General features: G+C 36.9%; 1 protein-coding gene across 2 annotated transcripts in view; it reads left to right on the top strand.

The window, feature by feature from the left end:
* LOC150084352 (uncharacterized) overlaps positions 1-21,889 on the top strand; it is a 110,616-nt gene that overhangs the window by 29,089 nt on the left and 59,638 nt on the right. For both annotated transcript variants that reach the window (XM_090375993.1, XM_090375991.1), the window contains exons 3-4: positions 1,106-1,221; positions 14,512-14,656. In XM_090375993.1, coding sequence (XP_090232119.1) covers positions 1,106-1,221; positions 14,512-14,656 — 261 coding nt within the window. The remainder of the gene's footprint in view (positions 1-1,105; positions 1,222-14,511; positions 14,657-21,889) is intronic.

Raw genomic sequence — 21,889 nt, 5'->3', positions numbered from 1 at the left:
TTAATAAAATACTTCAAAATTCGTAAACTGCCTCACATGTGTTCTTTTTTTTTACGTACATGGACTTGGCAAACTAATTCCAGGAAAAACACTACTACAAAAACCCTTTGTAAGGTCAAGAGTAAAGTGCATATAACATTGCAGCAGTCAATGACCAGACAGCAGAGGGATGAGTGAATAGCTGAAAAATTAAAACAAAATTTTAAGGCGATAAAGTCTGTAGCACTCTGCTTATATAAAATAAATGAAGTCGTTGAAAGGGAGGAAAACTACAAAATGTCAGTGAGACAGTAAAATAAAATTTTCAATTTTCATTAATCCCCCACACACACACACACACAACAATCTGCTGGTGACTGCAGCAATATTATATGTAATTCTGGGAAACTTTCGTTAGACATGTGATACAGCAGCTTAAATTTCTACTCATCTTGTTTGTTGTTTGTTTGTTATTTGGTTTTTAGGAGCATTAGAAACTAAGGCCATATTGCTCCGGGGATATGCGGTAGTCATTCCCTGACCTTTCTGCATCCTCCGTATTTGGTGGTCAAAGGCTCGAACCCCATTCTCGAAACCAACTATCCTAATCAAGAAGCGTGTGCTACTCACTGCTGCTCCTGCCCCCTGGCTATGAAGGTGCCTACTCATCTTGTGAATTCATTAGCAGGAATAAATGTTAATGTATGGGCAAAACCACCCTTTTTAATTCTTTTTTTATTATGCAATAAAATAGAATAGTGTACAGTATTGTGCTCTTCACTGAGCATTTTATCACAGTTTATTGAAATTAAATTGCCCTGTATGCAGATCTCTAATCATCTGGTCACTGAGCATCATTGAGAGGAAGAAAGTTGCTGTTGAAATTAGGTTACTCCGGTGAGATTGCTGCCTTATTTATCTATTTTAAGAAACCAATGAAGTATTTAATTTTGCCAAAAATGTGAAATTTGTACTGGGTTATTAAATTAAAATTTACCAAATTATGAGATATTATTATATTTGAATTGAAATAACAGTAATATATTTGCACTTAAACAACAAAAAAAATATAGTTTAAATAACTGAATGGTAAATGACATAACTAAATGTCACATTTTCTGTGTAGATGGTGTTATTCCTTTAGAAGAAGTTAACAAAGTAAAAGAATCTATGCTGGTTTTACTAAAACTGGAAAGAAAAATTAATCAATTTCAGAAGGTAGCCTTACTTGCAAAGAAGGAGGTAAAATAATAAGTATTTTAATAATTTAAGCTCAGTTTTCTTTCTTTATTTTTTCTGTTTCAGTATGCCTGAGCACAAGGAAAATAAATGTTGTCTTGTATATTTCATTAGAATTTTAAGACTTAAAAGCAATCTTTTTGGAAGACTCACTAGACTCAAAAATGTGCTGTGAACCAAATATCATAGCTGACAGAAGGTTATTTATTATATTAAACTACTGTATGGAATTCAATATCCACTAAAGACATGAGACATTAACTTATCTTCCTAGAAGAAAATGATTAAAAAATGGCAATAAATAATAATAATTGTGCACTTTAAAAAAATAACTGTTACAATAATTGCATACTGAATGACAATAATATAAAAAAAAGTAAGTCCAATCTAACCTGTTAAAAACAAGAGTTAAAACCCATGTAGGAAGAGCTCTGAGGTTATACACTGAACTTTTCAAATATCTTCATCAGGTAGCAAAAGACTGAGACTAAGCAAACATTATATAGGAAATCAGAAATGCATTGGGCCATTTGGGGATGTAACAAGAATGGATGGGCAGCAGGGTGATGATAGGTGGACTTGCTATTCAGGGGTCTAAAACACTGGTGGAACTCATATTCAGCTCACATTTAGTAAAATTTGAGTGAAGTGTAGTTGTTCTGCAACAACCAAATCCTCTGCTTGCACTTCTACAATGGTAGAATTTTAAGTAACTCTGGGTTCCTTCCCCCCACCCCATTTGCAAGGCACAACATTGTACATAGGTGAAAATCACCTGATCTTCTCAAATCAGTATTAAGTTTTCCAGAATTTGGCATAACAGCTAACATATAACCTGTTTCTAGTTAAACAAACACACGAAGGCCCACTTTGTTGTTGGATTTTGAGGGTTATAACATTTGAGTAAAATTTCTATTTTAAAACATAGTTTTGTCTAATGCAGTAATTCCTCCTAGAACAAAATATTCACAATACTTGGAATTCCCTTTGTTTTCTGTTTTGTTGGAAGACAGAGATGCAACATTCAAAATACTTGCAGAAATCTCTTCCTGCTAAATATTCTTGCATTCAAGATTACAAACTGCAATCAAAGAATTTTAGGCTCTTGAAAACATAAGATTTTTGAATAATTTCGTTGCTTTTTTTTATTAACTAACATACAAAACAAATTGTTTTAATAGTCCTAATTGCCTTCGTTAGCTTAATTGTAATTTAGGTAGGGGTTTAATAAGTTATTTAATATTCCTAGACCCTTTTGTATCAGTGATTTCCACATGAATATCATATCTTGTAATTAGTAGCTTGTCGTGTAGTGTATAGTAGTAGTAAATAAGTGAATCAAAGATTGAAATCACATAGTTGGCCTTTTTTTTAGCTAAGAAATTCAGAAAGCAGTAACATTATTTAAATAGTGTTAGCACATGCTACATTACAAAATCTGATTATAGCTGCATTGTTATGCTCTTACCTCTTAGTTTGTGTGATAATGTGATAACTTTAAATCTTAACAGATTAGAATCATGCCTCAAAAAAGAGTAGCTAAGCAAAAAGTTCAAAGTGGCAGAAATGTTTTGTCTTGGGAGAGATGGCAGTTCTCTTGCGAATCATAGCCACATTCATTATTTTGCTCTTATTTTTGTTCAGTTATCTATATTGAGACACAACATGGAAAAGGGAGATGTCTTTGTGTCGTTTTGATGTAAAGAGTGTGAGGATCTTAGATGCCAAGTCAGAAATCTGATGGGCATATATAATGACTTGAGGAACAGCATTAATGCTGTTGCAATGCCAATGCAATGTTGAGTCAATTTGGTGTGACATAATCACTGGGAAAACAAAAATAGGAGTGTATTATAGGCTAATTGACTGTGATGAGTATAACAAACAACTATACAGGCAATTAGAATGTCTTATAATGGAGGATAAATCAGAATGTCTTATAATGGAGGATAAATCAGAATGTCTTATAATGGAGGATTTTAATTTGTCAGATATCTACTGGAACTTGTGGGTTCATCAGTCATACAATAGTAACACTTCCGTGCATTTAGGAATGACTATTTTCTGCATCAGTATGTTCAAGAGGCAATGAGAAAAAAGCAATACTCATGATATTAGCAGTAACTCTTCGGGAATTAAATTTGTAAATAAAGGTACTACAAGGTGGCATTGATCACAGTGTACTGATATAGGATTTACTTAAAGATGTAATGGAGGACAAATCAAAGGCAAAGGCTTTTGCATTTGTAAGGTGGCTACAATTGGCCCCGAACAATTTTTATATTCTATGCAGTGGGACCAATTAATGATGTTACTAACAGCAAATTCTAAATGGGAAGCATTCAGGGAGGTTTTCTGACAAAATCTCAGTTATCGGTTGATTCAATTACTGCTCATCTCAGTTGCCAAAATTATTCACTGTATAATTCCTTTTGCCTCAAAGGTGGTACTTGTGCATATGTCCGTTCCGATATTCCCTGTCAGAGACTTGGTAATTTGGAATCTCCTCTTTTCGATCTTCTCTGTCTTAAAATCTCTCTACCTCACTGTATCAAATCTTCTGTTGTCTCTACCGTTCTCCCAACTCCACTAATCACTTGGAACTCTGTGACTTCCTCTCTTTGCAACTTGTCTTTCTCCAGTCCAACTATCCTAACAGTGAGGTAATTTTCCTTGTTGATTTTAATGTCACAACTCCAGCTGACTTCCATTTTCTAGTCACACCAACCCAGCTTGTCGAGATGCTGAGGCTTTTGAAATTACTAATGACCTTGCACAGATTATTCATTTACTTACAAGGATACCGGACAATCCTAACCACACAGCCAACGCACTTGATCTTTTTCTCACAAACAACCCTTCCAAGTACATGGTCAAAGTGAGTGCTCCTTTAGGCATCTCAGATCACAACTTGGTGATTGTCTGTTCTCCAATGGAGCCTTTATCTCGTGGCTATTTCCAACCTCGTGTTGTTTGGCATTACAAGAATGCAAAATGGGATGACCTGCGAGATTTCTTTTCTTCTTTTCCTTGGTTGGATTACTGTTTCAAAACTTCTGATCTCAACGTTTGCTCAGATCGTGTCAGTGAAATTATTCTTGTAGGAATGGAATCCTTTATTCCACGCTCCACTTTAAAATCTCATCCTTTATCTAAACCTTGGTTTTCCAATAAATGTGCTAAGGCTGTTCAAGAGAAGGACGTTGCATATCGTAATTGGCTTGTTTCCAATTCTTCAGTTTCATTTTCTGCCTACACCAAAGCTTGCAACAATTGTAAAGCAGTTATTAAACAGTCCAAACTAGATTTTGAACAGACTAAGAGTAGAAAACTTTCTTCTTGCCCTAATTGTAGCCAAGGATTTTGGTCTCTTGCTAAAGCTATTGGCTGCAACTTTTGCCCATCTCTGCTCCCACCTCTGTCAAAACCAGATGGTTCTGTTGTCTCTTCAGCCAAGGATAAAGCTGACCTGCTAGCCTGACATTTTTCTTCCAACTCGTGTATTAATGATCTTGGTAAAACACCTCCCCACCATTCCCAACATGCTCCATTCAATGCCTCCTGTGGGCGCCTCTGTAGACAGGTGCAGCAGTGCATAGCACACGCTTCTTGATTAGACCGGCGTTCGAGCCCGTGACCACCAAATACGGAGGATGCGGAAAGGTCAGGGAATGACCACCGCATATCCCCGGAGCAATATGGCTTTAGTTGCTAATGCTCCTAAAAACCAAATAACAACAACAACAATGCCTCCTGTGATCTTCCGTCAAAAGGATGTCAGAAGGATTTTGATGAATCTTGATGCTAAGAAAGCTCCAGGTCCTGATGATATTTCTCCACTTGTTCCCAAAACCTGTGCTCCTGGGCTTACTCCTGTTCTCTGCCACCTTTTTTCACTTTCTTATTCCAAAGGTGTTTTTACTTCTGCTTGGAAATTTGCTCATAGTCGTAATAAAATACGTAATTATTTTATTACGACTATTATGTAATAAAATATTGCTAATGCTTTTGCTTCTATCGTAAGCAAACTTGTTTTTTGTTTAATTTTCTATCGAAACAGATGACAGCCATTCCATCTCTTCCAATTCTTTGTGCCTTAATCTAATGGATTTTAATTACACTTTGAGTTGTTCCTGCTATGAAAGTTATTTTTATTTTCTCTGCATTCTTTGTAATTCTCGGCGTTGCCTCATTTAGGGCTGTAGCATGTGCAATATCACATGGTCTTTCATTTCACCCAAAGCGTTTCACAATTTCATATTTTTTCTCTATCGACAGAGGTGGACTGGCCATAAGCTTTACCGGGAAAACCCCGGAGGCCAGTGTGATTTTGGCCGTAAACGCTAGTATGAGGCCACTACAAATTTTCCCGGGTAAGAATTTTTGACCCCGTTTATCAATATTGCTTTTCTTTTTCTCTCTGAATCTGTAGTGTCTTAACCAGGACGCTTTCTTTTCACACCTTTTAAATATTTTACTCATTTTTAGGGTATAAAGCACAATTACAAAATGAGGAGGCACGCTTGATACACATAAACAAAGCTGCACGCATGTAGCAACTGAATAAACCACACAGTAAATGCAGAGACACGATATGAACACCTGACTAGCTCACATTTTACTAAAGCACATTTCTGGGGGTTACTACCATAAAACAGTAAAAACAGTTTCCAGTTGTGTTCCTGCTAGTGGAATCTGTTATAAACTGGTAGTAAACTCGATCTAATTCCATTTGCGATAATACCGATAGCTGAAATTGTGTGGGTTTTTACGTTATTATGGTGAAATGTGTTTCCCCTTCACTGATATAAAAAACATAAATACGTTTTCAGAGTCTTCTCTTCATTCCTATCGTGTTGCGTTCAGTTGGGGTGATTCCGCGTTCGACTGCCATTTCTTGTAAACACAAAAGCGAATCGTGCATAAGCGAATTTGGTTCGTGTTATATACGATATCATTCCTCTATTTATAAATCGTGTATGATCGAATTCGTGTAGTGTAAATACGTGTTATACGAGGACTGACTGTACTTCTACTCTTTCTAAAGTAATGGAGAAATCAATTAATCGCCAACTCTTAAACTACCCAGAAACCTTCCGTCTGATCAACTATTGCCAGTATGGATTCCGTCAGTGTCGAATGGTGATATTCTGGCTTATGTTACCCATTTGTGGACAAATTTAATGGAAAAGTTTGGTAAAATACAAGCAGTTGCTGTTGACATCTCAAAGGCTTTCGATCGTGTTTAGCAAAAAGGTCTTCTAAACAAGCTTCCATCTTACGGTTTGCCAACTGTTTCTTTTGTAAATGGTTTTCCAGTTTTCTGTCTGATCGCTGACTGAGGGTGATGGTAGATGACTCTCTGTCTTCTAACTTTTCCACTAATGCCGGTGTCCCCCCAAGGTTCATTTCTTTCCCCCACCCTTTTTCTTGGCACAAGCACATTACAAATATTGCTTCCTCTGCATCTAAAAAACTTGGTTTCCTCTTTCGCTCTCGGCATTACTTTTCTTCCAAACAGCTGTTCACTCTGTACAAATTGCAAATTTGCCCTACCATAGAATATTGTTCTCACGTCTGGGGCGGTGCCTCCAAAACCTCTCTCAGGCTTCTAGATTCCATTCAGAAGAGGGCAGTTAGGTTAATTAATGACTCCTCTCCAACAGAGTCTCTCCACTCACTGTCTCATAGACGTACTGTTTCTGCTGCATGCCTTTTCTACAGATACTTCCATGAGCACTGTTCTTCTGAATTGGCTTCTATAATTCCCACTCTGTCTTTCAAAACAGTTCGTACACATGCCGCCACCAGTCAACATCCATTTACAGTCCAACTTCAAACTCACAGAACCAACTTTTCATCTTCCTCATTTATTCATTCAACTGCCTTTTTCTGGAACAACCTTCTTTCATACGTATTTCCTGAAAATTACAGTCTACAGAAGTTCGTCTAATGTCAACAAATATCTTCTTTCGTCTTCTCAATCTCCAACCCATGCACGGTACTAAGTACTATAGGTTCTAATACCTTTTGTGTTTGTGGTTTTCTTTTAAAAAAATAAATAAATCAGCGCCTATTTTATCCATTTGCTCCCCCTCACCTCAAAATCTGACTGCACCACTGATCCTGCCATTCATAGGAAAGCAATGAACATTTTTTGCTGCAATTTTCAACTTACATGTGTGAGCAAGCTTTTTCTTATTTAACAAGCATCAAGAACACAGACAAATCATGTCATTTCAGTTGAAGATGAAATCCGTGTGTGTTTATCTCAAGTTCGATCCAGAATTGAGCATTTATGCAGAAAAAGGATAAATTTCATTCTTTATTTTTAGTTTCAAAAATAATACTTTTTTTATGAATATATTATTATTATCATTATTATCCATATGGTGCAAGGAAGCCTGAGGCTTATGCTGCACGAGCCAAAAAAAAATTTCTGAATTACCCTGAGAGAGAGTCAAAAGTAGAAGGGAAGCACCAAGAAAGAAAAGAATGATATCCAGCTCAGGACCCTGGGTGTGCTAAGCCTGTACTCACCAGATGTTGAGCACCTGTGGTAAATATATAGGCCTATAAAAGCAACCAAGAAACCAACACATGTGTATAATACTTTTGTAATTGCTAGGCCTATATTTGAGCCTGATCGTGTCACTCAGTAAGAAAATGTTTTTTCAAAGCCTTGTATAAAACTGTGTCTTAGGCTATATTTTTATTCATATTGCTTTGGCTTTGTTCAACATTGTCAATAAATTTTAATGTTGTAAATAGCATTTAATAAATCAATTTACAACCTTTATTTAAATTAAATCTACAGAGCCTACCTTTAGAAAAATTAAATTCCCTATTAAATCCCATTTTGGTTTAAGCCAGTTATTTAACAGAAATTTATGTTTGCCTTATGAGTTTTTAAAATTTATGAAAAGTTAAACAAAAAAAAATATTAATTTGAAGAAAGGTAAGCTAAGCTTTAACTACCTGGGTTTTCTTTTTTTTTTTTTTTTTGGTTTTTTTTTTTTTTTCAAGAAAGGTTGGCTAAAAAGTCATTTTTAGTTTTAAATAGGGGGAAAAACTACCCTTGCACATACTATAATTCATTACCATCTTGTATAGTAGAAATTTGTGATAAGACTTTTAGGCCTACTGGGATAAGGTAAAAAAAAAATCAAGTAGGAAATTTAAAAAAAAAAAAAAGGAAAACTGAAGTTTCCTCTTCCTACACTACTGACTTCAGCATTAGAGTTGATATCTTTTGTGGGGAGGTGAGAACCACACAAAAAGAGTAGGCTAATAAGTTGGCCAAAATAAACAGATCCACAGAAAAATATTCTCTACTCAAAAGAGCATTGCTGATTATTATATCTACAACTTACTTATTACGCTAATGTACTGTGAGCTGTAGATATATATTTTTTTTTTTATGTGAACCCCAAACATGAGAAGTATTAGAACCTATAGTACTTAGTACCATGCTTGGGTTGGAGGTTGAGAAGACGAAAGAAGATATTTGTTGACATTGGACTTGAACTTCTGTAGATTGAAATTTTCAGGAAATACATATGAAGGAAGGTTGTTCCAGAAAACAGCAGTTGAATGAATAAATGAGGAAGATGAAAATTTGGTTCTGTTGGTTTGAAGTTGGACAGTAAATGGATGTTGGCTGGTGGCGGCACGTGTTCGGACTGTTTTGAAAGAGAGAGCGGAAATTATAGAAGCCAATTCAGAAGAACAGTGCCCATGAAAGTATCTGTAGAAGAGGCATGCAGTAGAAACAGTGCGTCTATGAGAAAGCGAGTGGAGAGACTCTGTTAGAGATGAATCATTAATTAACCTAACTGCCCTCTTCTGAATGGAATCAAGAAGCCTGAGAGAGGTTTTGGGGGCACCACCCCAGATGTGGGAACAATATTCCATGGCAGGGCGGATTTGCGATTTATACAGAGTAAGCAGCTGTTTGGAAGAAAAGTAACGCCGAGAGCGAAAGAGAAAACCAAGTTTTTTAGATGCAGAGGAAGCAATATTTGTAATGTGCTTGTGCCAAGAGAAATTAGAAGTCAGGGTAATCCCCAAAAGAGATATATCATTTTGCATAGAAATCGGAGTGTCACTAAAGATAAGCATAGGAGCAGAAGAATCCTTTTTGCTAGTATAAGACAAGACTGAGTTTTAGAAGGGTTGAAATCAACTAAGTTGTCTTTGCCCCACTGGAGAATTACCTGAAGATCGGCATTTAAGGAATTGGTAGCAGATTTTCGAGAAGTTGAAGCTGATTGAGCAGGAAAAGGTTTCTCAAAATGGAAAGTTGAATGCAATGTGTTATAATCGGCAAAACTATGGATAGGATTTCCAGTCAATGGAAGAAGGTCATTGATATACAAGAGGAAAAGAGTGGGGGAAAGAACTGAACCTTGGGGGACACCGTCATTAGTGGAGAAGTTAGAAGACAGAGAGCCATCTACCATCACCCTCAGTGAGCGATCAGAGAGAAAACTGGATAACCAATTACTAAAAACAGTTGGCAAACCATAAGATGGAAGCTTGTTTAGAAAACCTTTATGCTAAACAATATGGCCTTTGAGATGTCAAGAGCAACTACTTGTGTTTCACCGAACCTTTCCATTGAATTAGTCCATAAATGGGTAACATAAGCCAGAATATGGATCGACACTGACGGAATCCATACTGGCGATCGTTGATCAGACGGAAGGTTTCTAGGTAGTTTAAGAGTTGGCGGTTAATTGATTTCTCCATTACTTTAGAAAGAGTAGAAGTAATTGCAATGGGACGATAATTGGATGGGAGGGATTTGTCACCCTTTTTAGGAACTGGCTGGATATGAGCAAATTTCCAAGCAGAAGGAAAAACACCTTTGGAATAAGAAAGTGAAAAAAGGCGGCAAAGAATAGGAGTAAGTTCAGGAGCACAGGTTTTGAGAACAAGTGGAGAAATACCATCAGGACCTGGAGCTTTCTTAGCATCAAGATTCATCAAAATCCTTCTGATATCCTTTTGACGGAAGACTACAGGGGGCATTGAATGGAGCATGTTGGGAATGGTGGGAGGTGTTTTACCAAGATCATTAATACATGAGTTAAAAGAAAAATGGGATGCTAGCAGGTCAGCTTTATCCTTGGCTGAAGTGACAACAGAACCATCTGTTTGGACAGAGGTGGGAGCAGAGATGGGCAAAAGTTGTGGCCAATAGCTTTGGCAAGAGACCAGAATGCTCGGCTACCATTAGGGCAAGAAGCAAGTTTTCTACTCTTAGCCTGTTCAAACTCTAGTTTGGACTGCTTTACAATTGTTGCGAGCTTTGGTGTAGGCAGAAAATGAAACTGAAGAATTAGAAACAAACCAATTACGATATGCAACATTATTCTTCTCTTGGACAGCCTTAGCACATTTATTGGAAAACTAAGGTTTAGATAAAGGACGAGATTTTAAAATGGAGTGTGGGATAAAGGATTCCATTCCTACAAGAATAATTTCACCGACACGACCTGAGCAAACGTTGGCATCAGAGGTTTTGAAACAGTAATCCGACCAAGGAAAAGAAGAAAAGAAGTCTCACAGGTCATCCCATTTTGCATTCTTGTAATGCCAAACAACACGAGGTTGGGAATAGCCATGAGATAAAGGTTCCATTGGAGAACAGATAATCACCAAATTGTGATCTGAAGTGCCTAAAGGAGCTCTCACTTCAACCGTGTACTTAGAAGGGTTGTTTGTGAGAAAAAGATCAAGCGTATTGGCTGTATGATTAGGATTGTCTGGTATTCTTGTAGGTAAATGAACAATCTGTGCTAGGTCATTAGTAATTGCAAAAGCCTCAGCATCTCGACCTGCTGGGTCGGTGTGACTAGAAAACAGAAGCCAGCTGGAGTTGTGAACATTAAAATCACCAAGGAAAATTACCTCACTGTTAGGAAAGTTGGACTGGAGAAAGTCAAGTTGCAAAGAGAGGAAGTCAAAGAGCTCCAAGTGATTAGTGGAGTTGGGAGAACGGTAGAGACAACAGATGAATTTGACACAATGAGGTAGAGAGATTTTAAGCCAGAGAAGATCAAAGAGAGGAGATTCCAAATTGCCAAGTCTCTGACAGGGAATATCAGAACGGACATATGCACAAGTACCACCTTTGAGGCGAAAGGAATCATACAGCGAATAATTTGGGCATCTGAGATGAGCAGTAGTTGAATCAACCGATAACTGAGATTCTGTCAGAAAAAGTACATGGGGTTTGGCAGACTGCAAGTGGAAATGGACATCGTTGAGATTAGAATTGAGACCACATATATTTGTGAAATGAATTAGGAAGTCCTTGGGAGGTTTAGATCTTTTCACAGATAAGCTTGCTCTATTAGTTTGACAATCGTGGTGTATTCAATAGTAAGAAAAAGTGGGTGGGACATGTTGTATGAAGTAATGAAATTTTTGGATATGGCGTACATGTGGTAAGAATATACCCAGATCCTTGACATAATGTGGCCTCGACAAGCTCCCTGCATACACACTACTCGGACTCCCTCCAGTCACTATATGGCAGAGTAGAGGTAGCAAGATTATACACTAGCTGATCCGGAAGCCTCGTAGAGAATTACCTATAGGTTCGGTCCGGTGTACTAACTAGCGGCCGGCCTGCGAACACCGTTTTAGATCTGTATTCTCAAAATGTAAGGAACATTGGATCTCGCCACGACATTCATCATAACCTCAAAAGTCATCAATCATACTGCATGGTGGAAGAGATAGGGAAGGGTTGACCGGAACTTAGCTCTAGAGACTAAACATGGGTTTGACCACTTCAAGCCTCCAATAAGCAAAGTGGTGGTATTTCACCGGTTGATGAGAGTCATCTACCACCTAGTACTGCCTGGTAACATTGAGGGGCGGCATACCTCCATGTGGTGTGGGCGCCACACCTCGACCCCTGCTTACGTTGGTTCACACCTTGGTGGTCACCCACCATGTACTTGTGCATGGAGGTTATACCCAGGATATATAATAGAGATATAATATTTTTTATGCAAGGGTTACCTGAGACCTGAAAATTATTTTAAAGGTTCTTCCAGGGTAAAAAGGTTGAGAAAGGCTGATCTAGACAGTCATGTCCATGAAGTGTGACCATCTTCACAAAACGTATGGAGACCTTGCAAATCACTTGGAATAATGTTAGTCAAAACACTATTATAAACTTAATTGCCAGTATGCCACATCTGTAAGGCAGTGATAAAATCTTGTGGAGGATATTTTAATGAAAAATCATTATAGTTGTTAATATTATTCATTTCAGTATGATTTTGCTGCAAATTTTTAAATGCTTAATAAAAAAAAAATCTTAAAATACTTTGTAGTGTGTTGTTTTTAATATTAAACCTTACATTGTCATAGCTCATTTGAAAGAAACAAATGAAAACTTGTTGATATGCTGTGATTCCAATCTTTTAGGCAGGAGTGTATGTAATATGAAACTCCATTATAATCAAGCCACATAATTCCAAGGGTACACTATATAAAATAGTGAAACAAAAAACAAGAAGAAAAAGCTATAATTTTAAATTTATAATATAGCATAAATACATTATATGCTCATGATAAATCTCAGCTGGAAGGTTTCCCTATTGAATTATTCCAAATTTTTCAGTCACCACAACATGTAAATATTGACTCTCCACACTAAGCCATATAAACCAGTGCACTATGACCAAAATACAAGTAATCCTTGCACCAAAAATCTCCAAAATAAGGGCTTGTTGTTTGTTTGGGGATTAACAAATTTAAGAATAATGTAAGATATGAAGTTCAGAATTTGGGAAATTGCTCTGATTACTCAGCCTGCCTCTGGAGGTGCATGTGATTTGTAATTTTGAAAAAGAGAATGCATACAGAGGCACGTTAGATGTGTCACTGTTCGTAGTGACTTTTGTTTCTTCATATACATTTATCATATTTCATTTTTATGGGAATATGAGGTTTTTTGAGCACCTTATAGATTTTAATTAAAGAGAACTCAGTTACATTTCCGAATTCATACTTTGGACTATTTTGCATTGAAGCAAGCTTTTCTTTAATTAATGTGTGTGGAGTCTAGAGTAGCATTCCTGTAAGTCTTCATGGTGACATATGTAACAAACTATTGTGCAACGTATTACACAGAAGGCAGCACATTTAAATATTACCTGTCAGCTTATTGCAAATTATCTTTGATATAGCAAGCTCTGAGAACCCTCATCTGGAGCACTTGTTACCAGTAACTAATTCATTTCTAGACTTAATTTTTTACTAGTACCTAAAAATTAAGAGAAAAAAAAAAAAAATTAAGTGCTGTTAGGTACTGTCATATAAGTTTGTGCAATAGCATCATTTCTATACACAATATACCAACTGAAGTTGTGCAATGGCATTAATACATAACTAACATTTCATATTGCAAATTCCTTCACAAAAATTTGCCTATTTCATTATATCTTGAATAAGTAATGATGCTTCCCCAGTAGAAAAGACTACTGTTTCTTATTCTGGGTTGGTACCACTACCCAGATGGCCATCTCAGGGCTATTTTGGCTCATCATCTATGAGTGGGTAGATACCCTTAATGATATGAGTGATGCCAAGTGAGGTTTAGTTTGATACATATAGATTTTAGAGCTAAAAAGCCTCTGACTACAAAAAGATGTTCCTGTCATATAAATTAGTGCAATAGCATCATTTCTGTACACAGAAAACCACCCAAAGTTGTGCATTGGCATCGTTATAACATCTCATTTGTGAATTCCTTCACAATGAGGCAGTCTCTTCTTATATGACAGTAAACTCTTCTTGCAGTCTGAGGCTTTTTAGCCCTAAAACCTATATGTACTCTTAGGTATTTAAAAAAAAAAACTGCAAGTCATATAATTTTGTTTACATAATTAACAGATCATAATCGTAACCATTCATAAGATGTCATTTTCTGAAATTTATTGGAATTTTTGCTGTCTGCAAATCGAAAGTTTGGGAGCCTCTGGTCTAGAAAATTCAAGGGCAGCATTATGCTTTGAAGGCTGCATTAAGTTATGAGGGTGCATGAAGCAAACTTTTGGATAACAGCAGTTGTTTTTGTGTGTAACTATTAATAGATCATGTTTTTTTTTTTTAATAATAATTTCCCTTTTATGATTTTTTCTTCACTTAGTGCTGTGTTTTACTGATATTTTCATGGATTCACTCACTCCCCCCCCCAATCTTGTTTTCACATAATTTCAAAGAGAGGATTAACATTTTTGTTGACAAAAAATAATATTTTATTTACAGTTGAAAAAAGCAAGTAAAGAAGATGATGAAAAAAATATTGAAGAATTCATACATAAAAAACTACCAAAGTTAAAGTGCAATGAAGATTTACACGATCATATTGCCTACAAAGATCTGGAATTACTTCTTGCCCGTAGCAATGAAGGTTAGTTAGTTCAGAATACTAAACAAAACTAATTTTAAAAAGTTAATAGGGTAGAAAAAGTGATATTAATTTCCCCAGTTGTGGATTTCATATGTATAATTTCAGTACCAAACTTGATTATTTAGATGAAGTGCTTAGTAATGTGCTTTTTTTTCCCTATCCTTGCTGAACTTGTGTGCTTCAGAAAACCCTATAGCCCTCCTACCAAAAATATTAAATAATAAAAACTAGTTATTGTCTATAGGCATAACTGGGTGATCAGCATGAAAGTGCAGTAGTATATAATATGAGTTGACCTTGGTTCAAGCCCATGCAAACACTAAATACAGTTAATTGTAATATTCTTGTCAAAGTGATTGGTGTAAACTCCTCTGATGTAGTTGTGCCAAAGTATAAAGAGGTTAAGAAAGTGAATGAAATACATAAATGTGATGCCAGAGTGAAACTTCAGATTACACAAAAGAAAAATATTATATTGAATACAGTGAATTCTTGCTTTAACAAACTTTTTGTCTATGGCCCCCATGACATGACTGCCTTAGTCTGGTGGTATTTACCCTAAGTTAAGATATTCTTCTTTTCATTGAAATTTCCCTTCTAGAATGAATGGATAGATTTAACAGAAGATTTGCATGCTTAACTGTGATGTATATGGACATAAACAATTGTAGGTCAAGCTCATTGTAACACTGCTTTGATTTTGGAATCTGAAGAGGTTATAAAAATGAAAATATTACCAAGAAAACAAAACTGTGAGTGAATAACTGTCAGGGAGTGAGCAATGCCTGTGTAAGGCAATGCACACATTTATATGGTCATTCACTCACTGTTTTGTGCAACTCATGGACTTTTAAAGGGATTGGATTATTGGCTTTTCAGAAGCTGGATAGTCAACACAAATTGCCATTCATTTGAGTTGTGTTGCCCAAATGAGTGATTAGATGTTGTTCACAATAGTAGATACAGGGATGTGTTAGGGAGCAGAATTAGTAGATGGCTGCATGAAGTGTGCTCCATACTCACCATCTGTTGGCTCTTGTCAGTGTCTGCAATGATGAATGGGAAAGCTGTTTAGGGACAATAGTAGTATTGATAGTATTGTTTTGTCTTTAGTGATGAATCATGCTTCTGATTAAGATCCAGTGATGGCCTTATGAACATCTGGAGATATGCAAGGTACATTGGTAATCCAGTCTATATCAGGGAGCAGCATACCAGGCCAACACCCAGAATCATGGTTTCGAGAACCATCAGTTACAGTAGCCATTCATCTCTAGTTATTATTTATTGCATGTTGATAGCAGGACAGTGCTTGCATGATGTGAACATGCTACCTTGACCTGCATGTTCACCATCTTCTGTCACCCATTAAACATCAGTGGGTAACACAATTGAGATATAGTGGAACATTCATTGATTTCTACCTCTCAGACCCCTGCCATTGTTTCTCAACTCACTGCACATGCCAGAATCATTACTCGCTCTGATGTTTTCTCTTGTACTTCATATGGACATGTTTTCCTAGGTAAATACTGCTGCTCAATTTGGGGTTCGAGAGTAGCCTGTGCGGCCGCAGCTATTTTGCAGCTCCTGGAGAAGAGAAGTTTTTTCCGATTTATTTTCTGTTTTATTAGCTTAAATTGGCATATTTACTTATTTTCTAGAGTAGTTTTATATTCCTAGTTACGATACTTAGATTAAAGTTTAACTTGATAGAGATTTTGTGGGTATTACTTAGTATCGGTAACGGTATCAAATCCACGTGTTACAAATTGCAGCTCCGTTGAACGAGAGGTTTTTAACCGTATTTAGCCGATTTATTAACCAATTGTTATATCAAATTATTATCTATAAGTAGCTATAGACCTAGTCAGGATCCTTAGTTTATTCTAAATTGAGACAGCGAGATTTGGAAGTTAATCAATACTTAAGAGTCCGTAGAAGTACCGTTCGTAATTACTGCCATTGTAACACGATACAGCATATCCGGAATTCGATAGCATTAGCTTTGTATAGTATAGTGCATAATATAATATTGTCAATTAATCAGTAAATCTATTAATCTTGTTAAACTTCATTGTCAATTAAATTGTACTTTTAACTATATATATAACGACTTAGAGTACAAACGTAACAAATAATTAATACATAACTTGATACGGAAGTTATATAAAGGGAACTCGTAGATAACACTCGATACTGAAAAATAAATATAGCATTATAACTGTGTTGGGATACAAGTTTAAGGTTTTAATTTTGTTCTGAAATTGTAATTTTATTTAAATTAAATCGAAATCATGACTCAGACCAGAGCAGCAAAGCAAAAGGCTCAAGCTAATGGGAGTGCTGTGGCTCAGGGGAGAACTGAGGGGGGCAGTTGCCCTCTGAATCACAGCCTTTTAAGATGCACTGTCTGCTTGATGTTTGCTTGAAATCATATGTAATCTTTGCTAATATTATTGCTATGAGGATTGTTGATACTATTTTTTACTGCTGATATAGTGTTCGAAGAAATCCAAAGAGATTTTTATCAAATTAGAAAGCTGGAGTAGGCTCTAAAAATTGCAGATATCCCAAGATAAAACTGTCCAAATGTTGAACAGTATTGAAAGTGTGATTAAGTATGAATAGGGCACCTACTGTAAGGCTTCTGGGTGACCCAGTTCGATATGTTAGAGTCACAAAATATCTGGGTTTGATTTTAGAAGAATGGTTGTTCTTTATGGAGCACATCAAGTACTTGAAAACTGAGATTAGGACATCATATGCTAAGCTCCTGAGGATTGTGAGAAGGACTGGGGCATAAAATGCTGCACCTTGAATTTACTATATGAGTACTTGTTTGTCCTGATCATAACTTACACCTCCAGAGGCTGGGTGCATCGTTTAGAAAATGTTATTATACAAAAGTACCTATTGCAAGTGCAAAGATTTGCTTTGTTAAGCATTACTCATGCTTGTCGAATTGTGTCTACAGAGCCCTTGCAGATTATATCAAGTAGGATGCCTGTACAAAGTCCTATTATCTGGAGGCGCCTCCGTAGCCAGGCGGGAAGGAGCAGCAGTGCGTAGCACACGCTTCTTGATTAAACTGGGGTTCGAGCCTGTCACCACCAAATACGGAGGATGCAGAAAGGTCAGGGAATGACCACCTCATATCCCCAGACCAATATGGCCTTAGTTGCTAATGCTCCTAAAAAAAAAACCAAACCTATTATCTGGCCTATTGTACTTTACAAAGAGGAATATTAAGCAAACTATTATGGGAGTTACATCTTGCCCTAATGAAGAAAGAGTCTATACAAGAGTGGACCTAAAGAGTGAAAGGAAAAGGATGTGTAATGAGTTAAAAGTTATGTGGCAGACCAATTGGTGGGAATCAGAGAAGGGTAGGGAAGGAATGCTTGCATGTTTTTTTTTTTTCCAAATGTGGAGTTATCATACTTGTAAAAAGCCATGGTTACAGTTTGGTCTATGTGCTACCTTCCTGATCACTGGCCATGACTTGTCTTACAGATTATATCAATTTAGACTGAGGGATTGGGGTTCCTGCACTTATGGAGAAGACGAAACAGCTGAACACATTATGCTGAAATGCAACTTATATACTGATTTAAGATCTAACTTGGAGTTGTCTGTTGGTACTCTGGAGTAAGAAAGAAAGAAAAACTTTGGATTATGTTCACGGAAAGGAGGCATTTCACTTATTTTAATAACTGTGGGTGCAGTCTTTAGAAGGCGTGCTGTGGTTATTGCTGATGGTAGAAGTCCGCCTCCTAGCAGCAGGGGCAGCAACTCGTCTTATTAAGATGGGTGGACATATAAGATCAAGACCTGATTCTTCTAAGATGAGATCATCATCATCAGCCATTTTCAATCCACTGCAGGATGAAGGCCTCTCCAGCAACTTTCCAGTTCCTTCTGTTTTGAGCACTGGCCAACCATTTACTACCCAAAAACTCATGAATTTCATCTATCCATCTCCGACTTTGTCTTCCAGGTTTTCTTCTAGCTCCTCTTGGATACCATTCTGTTATTTTCTTAGTCCATCTGTCATCATGTCTTCGAGCTATGTGTCCTGCCCAAGACCATTTTAGTTCTTTAGTTTTGATAAGAATGTCCTTTACTTGAGTTTGCTGCCTAATCCATGTGTTTCTCTTCTTATCTAACAGTCTGATTCCCAATATAATTCGTTCCATTCTTCGCTGTGTAGTTCTCAGCTTCTCTTCCATTCTTTTGCTGAGTGCCCAAGTTTCACTTCCATAAGTCATGGTGGGGAGTATACATTGATTCATTATTTTACGTTTCAGACAAACTGGGATATTGCTCTTCAGTATGTGACTATATTTCCTGAATGCTATCCATCCAAAATTTATTCTTCTCTTAACTTCCAGCCATTTATCATTATTACAGCTAATAACTTGTCCCATATAAGTATATGACTCCACCTTTTCAATTACTGCTGCTTCAATCATTATTTCCCTTTCCGTGGCATACTTGTTCATCATTACTTTTGTTTTAGCCATATTCATCTTTAGTCCAAAATCCTTACTAACTGTGCATAACTGATTAAGATTTTTCTCTAATTCTTTTGGATCGTGGCTTATAACCACAATGTCATCTGCAAATCGTAAATGGTTTAGGTACTCTCCGCTCACATTGACTCCTTTCTGGGACCAGTCTAATCTTCTGAAAGCTTCCTCAAGGGCAGCAGTAAACAGCTTCGGAGATATTGTGTCTCCTTGTCAAACTCCTTTCTCGATTTTAAATTTGCTACTGTCTTTGTCTAGTCTAATAAAGGAGGTAGCACTCTCATATATTTTCTTCAAAATCATAATATATGGGATATCTATGCCTTGTCTTTCCAGTGCCCGAAACATTGCCTTATGCTGTATGGAGTCAAATGCCTTTTCATAATCCACAAATGCCAGGCATAATGGTGTTTTATATTCATTTGCTTTCTCCATTAGCTGTGATATTATGTGAAGGTGATCCATAGTTGAGAATCCTGTCCTAAAGCCAGCTTGCTCTTTCGGTTGATTCTCATCAAGTATTCTTTCTAATCTGTTAGTAATGACCCTTGTGAACAACTTGTAGATGTGGGATAACAAGCTAATTGGTCTATAATTTCTAATTTTTGATCTCCTTTCTTGTGCAGCAAAACTATGATTGCATTATTCCACTGCTTAGGCGTCACACCTTTTCTAATGCACTTTGTGAAGAGCCTTGCCAGTTTTTGTGTTATGTCTCTTCCTCCCAATTTTAACAACTCTACAGTAACTTCATCTTCCCCTGGGGCTTTCCGATTCTTCATTTTCTTCAATGCATGTTCTACCTCATCAGGAAAAATATCGGGTATGTCGTATGTGTTGCTACTTTGCAATCCATCTTCCCCACTTCTGGTATCATTTCCTCGCTCCTTGTATAATTCTCTATAGTAGTCTTCTGCTATTTGAATTATGCTTTCTCTGCTGTTTATAAGTACACCATCGCTATTCTTCAGTTTCAGTATCATTTGTCTTTCTGTATTACTGCTCATGGCTGCTGATTTAAATCCTTCATCAATATCATTGTTTTCCCTTAATGCTTTTTCTACTTTTCTTGTGTTAAATCTTCTTATGTCCTCTCCGAGTCTCTTTCTAATGGCTTTACATAACTCAGTATACTCAATTTTCTCCCTGTCAGTGTTTTTCTTGCTCTTCATTTGTCGTCTTCGGTTCATCATGACAAGTGTTTCTTGACTAATTTTTTCTTCTTTGGATTTCTGTTTCCCTATAGGTTTCTTGGGCTTTATCACTTTCAGAAAGTTACTGCTCATGGCTGCTGATTTAAATCCTTCATCAATATCATTGTTTTCCCTTAATGCTTTTTCTACTTTTCTTGTGTTAAATCTTCTTATGTCCTCTCCGAGTCTCTTTCTAATGGCTTTACATAACTCAGTATACTCAATTTTCTCCCTGTCAGTGTTTTTCTTGCTCTTCATTTGTCGTCTTCGGTTCATCATGACAAGTGTTTCTTGACTAATTTTTTCTTCTTTGGATTTCTGTTTCCCTATAGGTTTCTTGGGCTTTATCACTTTCAGAAAGTTGTAATATTCCTCGTCGATATCTTGGTCCTGAGCAGTCTGCAGAAGCTCAAACTTGTTTTTAAGTTCCAGTACATACTGCTTTTTTTCCTCCTCTGTTATCTCAAAGACCTTTGTATTATTTACTCGAGTCAGTTTTTTCCTTTCCTTTCCTACATCTGTATCAAGTGTACATCTTACCATTCTGTGATCACTTCCAACATTTACCTTATTCAGGATGGTAACATCATTCACAATATATCTTCTGTTAGTGAGGATGAAGTCTATTTCATTAGTTGTTAATCCATTTCGACTCTTCCATGTCCACTTTCTGTTCACCCTTTTCTTGAAAAAAGTGTTCACTACTGACAGTCCTTGAGATTCTGCAAATTCCACAAGTCTTTCACCTCTTTTATTTCTTTCACCAATTCCAAAATTTCCTATAGTTCCTCTTTCTGCACTATTTTGCCTTTTTCTAACCTTAGCATTGAAGTCCCCCATAATAATAGTGTAGTGGGTTTTCTGCTCATCTAGAAGACTCTCAGTTTCAGTGTACATTTCTTCAAACTCTTCATCATCATGGCTCGATGTTGGTGCATAAATCATTATAATCTTTAGCTTGTACCTCTTAGAAATCTTGAGTATTAGCCTTGACACCCTTGGTGATGTACTTTTGAATTCCAAAATGTTGTTTTTAAAATCTTTATGGACCAGAAAGCCAACTCCACCTTCACTCCTTTCACTGTTTCCATTGGTGTACAGCAGATTTCCACTTGATAAACTTATAAGTGATTCATTTCTTCTTCTTGTTTCAGCCAAACCGATGATATTCCAATTCACATTTTCTAATTCCTTTTCCAGCTCTAATATCCTGTCTTCACCGATGAGTGATCTTACGTTATAACAGGCCAAGTTCAGTTTCCGTGCATGGCAGCCTGGTCGTATCCAGAGATTCTTAGCACCCTCTGCTTCCACTCTGATCCTCTCGCTGCCATAAGAGGGAGAGTGAAAGCTGCTGGGGACTGAGGGCCATTTGTATTGTTGTGCTCTCGTGCTGGAGGGTTTGGTCTTTTCCTCTTCACGCTGACCAGGCGTCTTGAAGAGAACCACTCTACACGTTCGTTGCCACCTAAGTGACATAACAGGGCTTACCAACGAGAAGGTGTGCA

This window comes from Mastigoproctus giganteus, chromosome 6, assembly GCF_048544385.1.
Source record: "Mastigoproctus giganteus isolate SK-2022 chromosome 6, ASM4854438v1, whole genome shotgun sequence".
Classification (NCBI taxonomy): domain Eukaryota; kingdom Metazoa; phylum Arthropoda; class Arachnida; order Uropygi; family Thelyphonidae; genus Mastigoproctus; species Mastigoproctus giganteus.
This window is presented reverse-complemented; position numbering and strand designations above follow the sequence as displayed.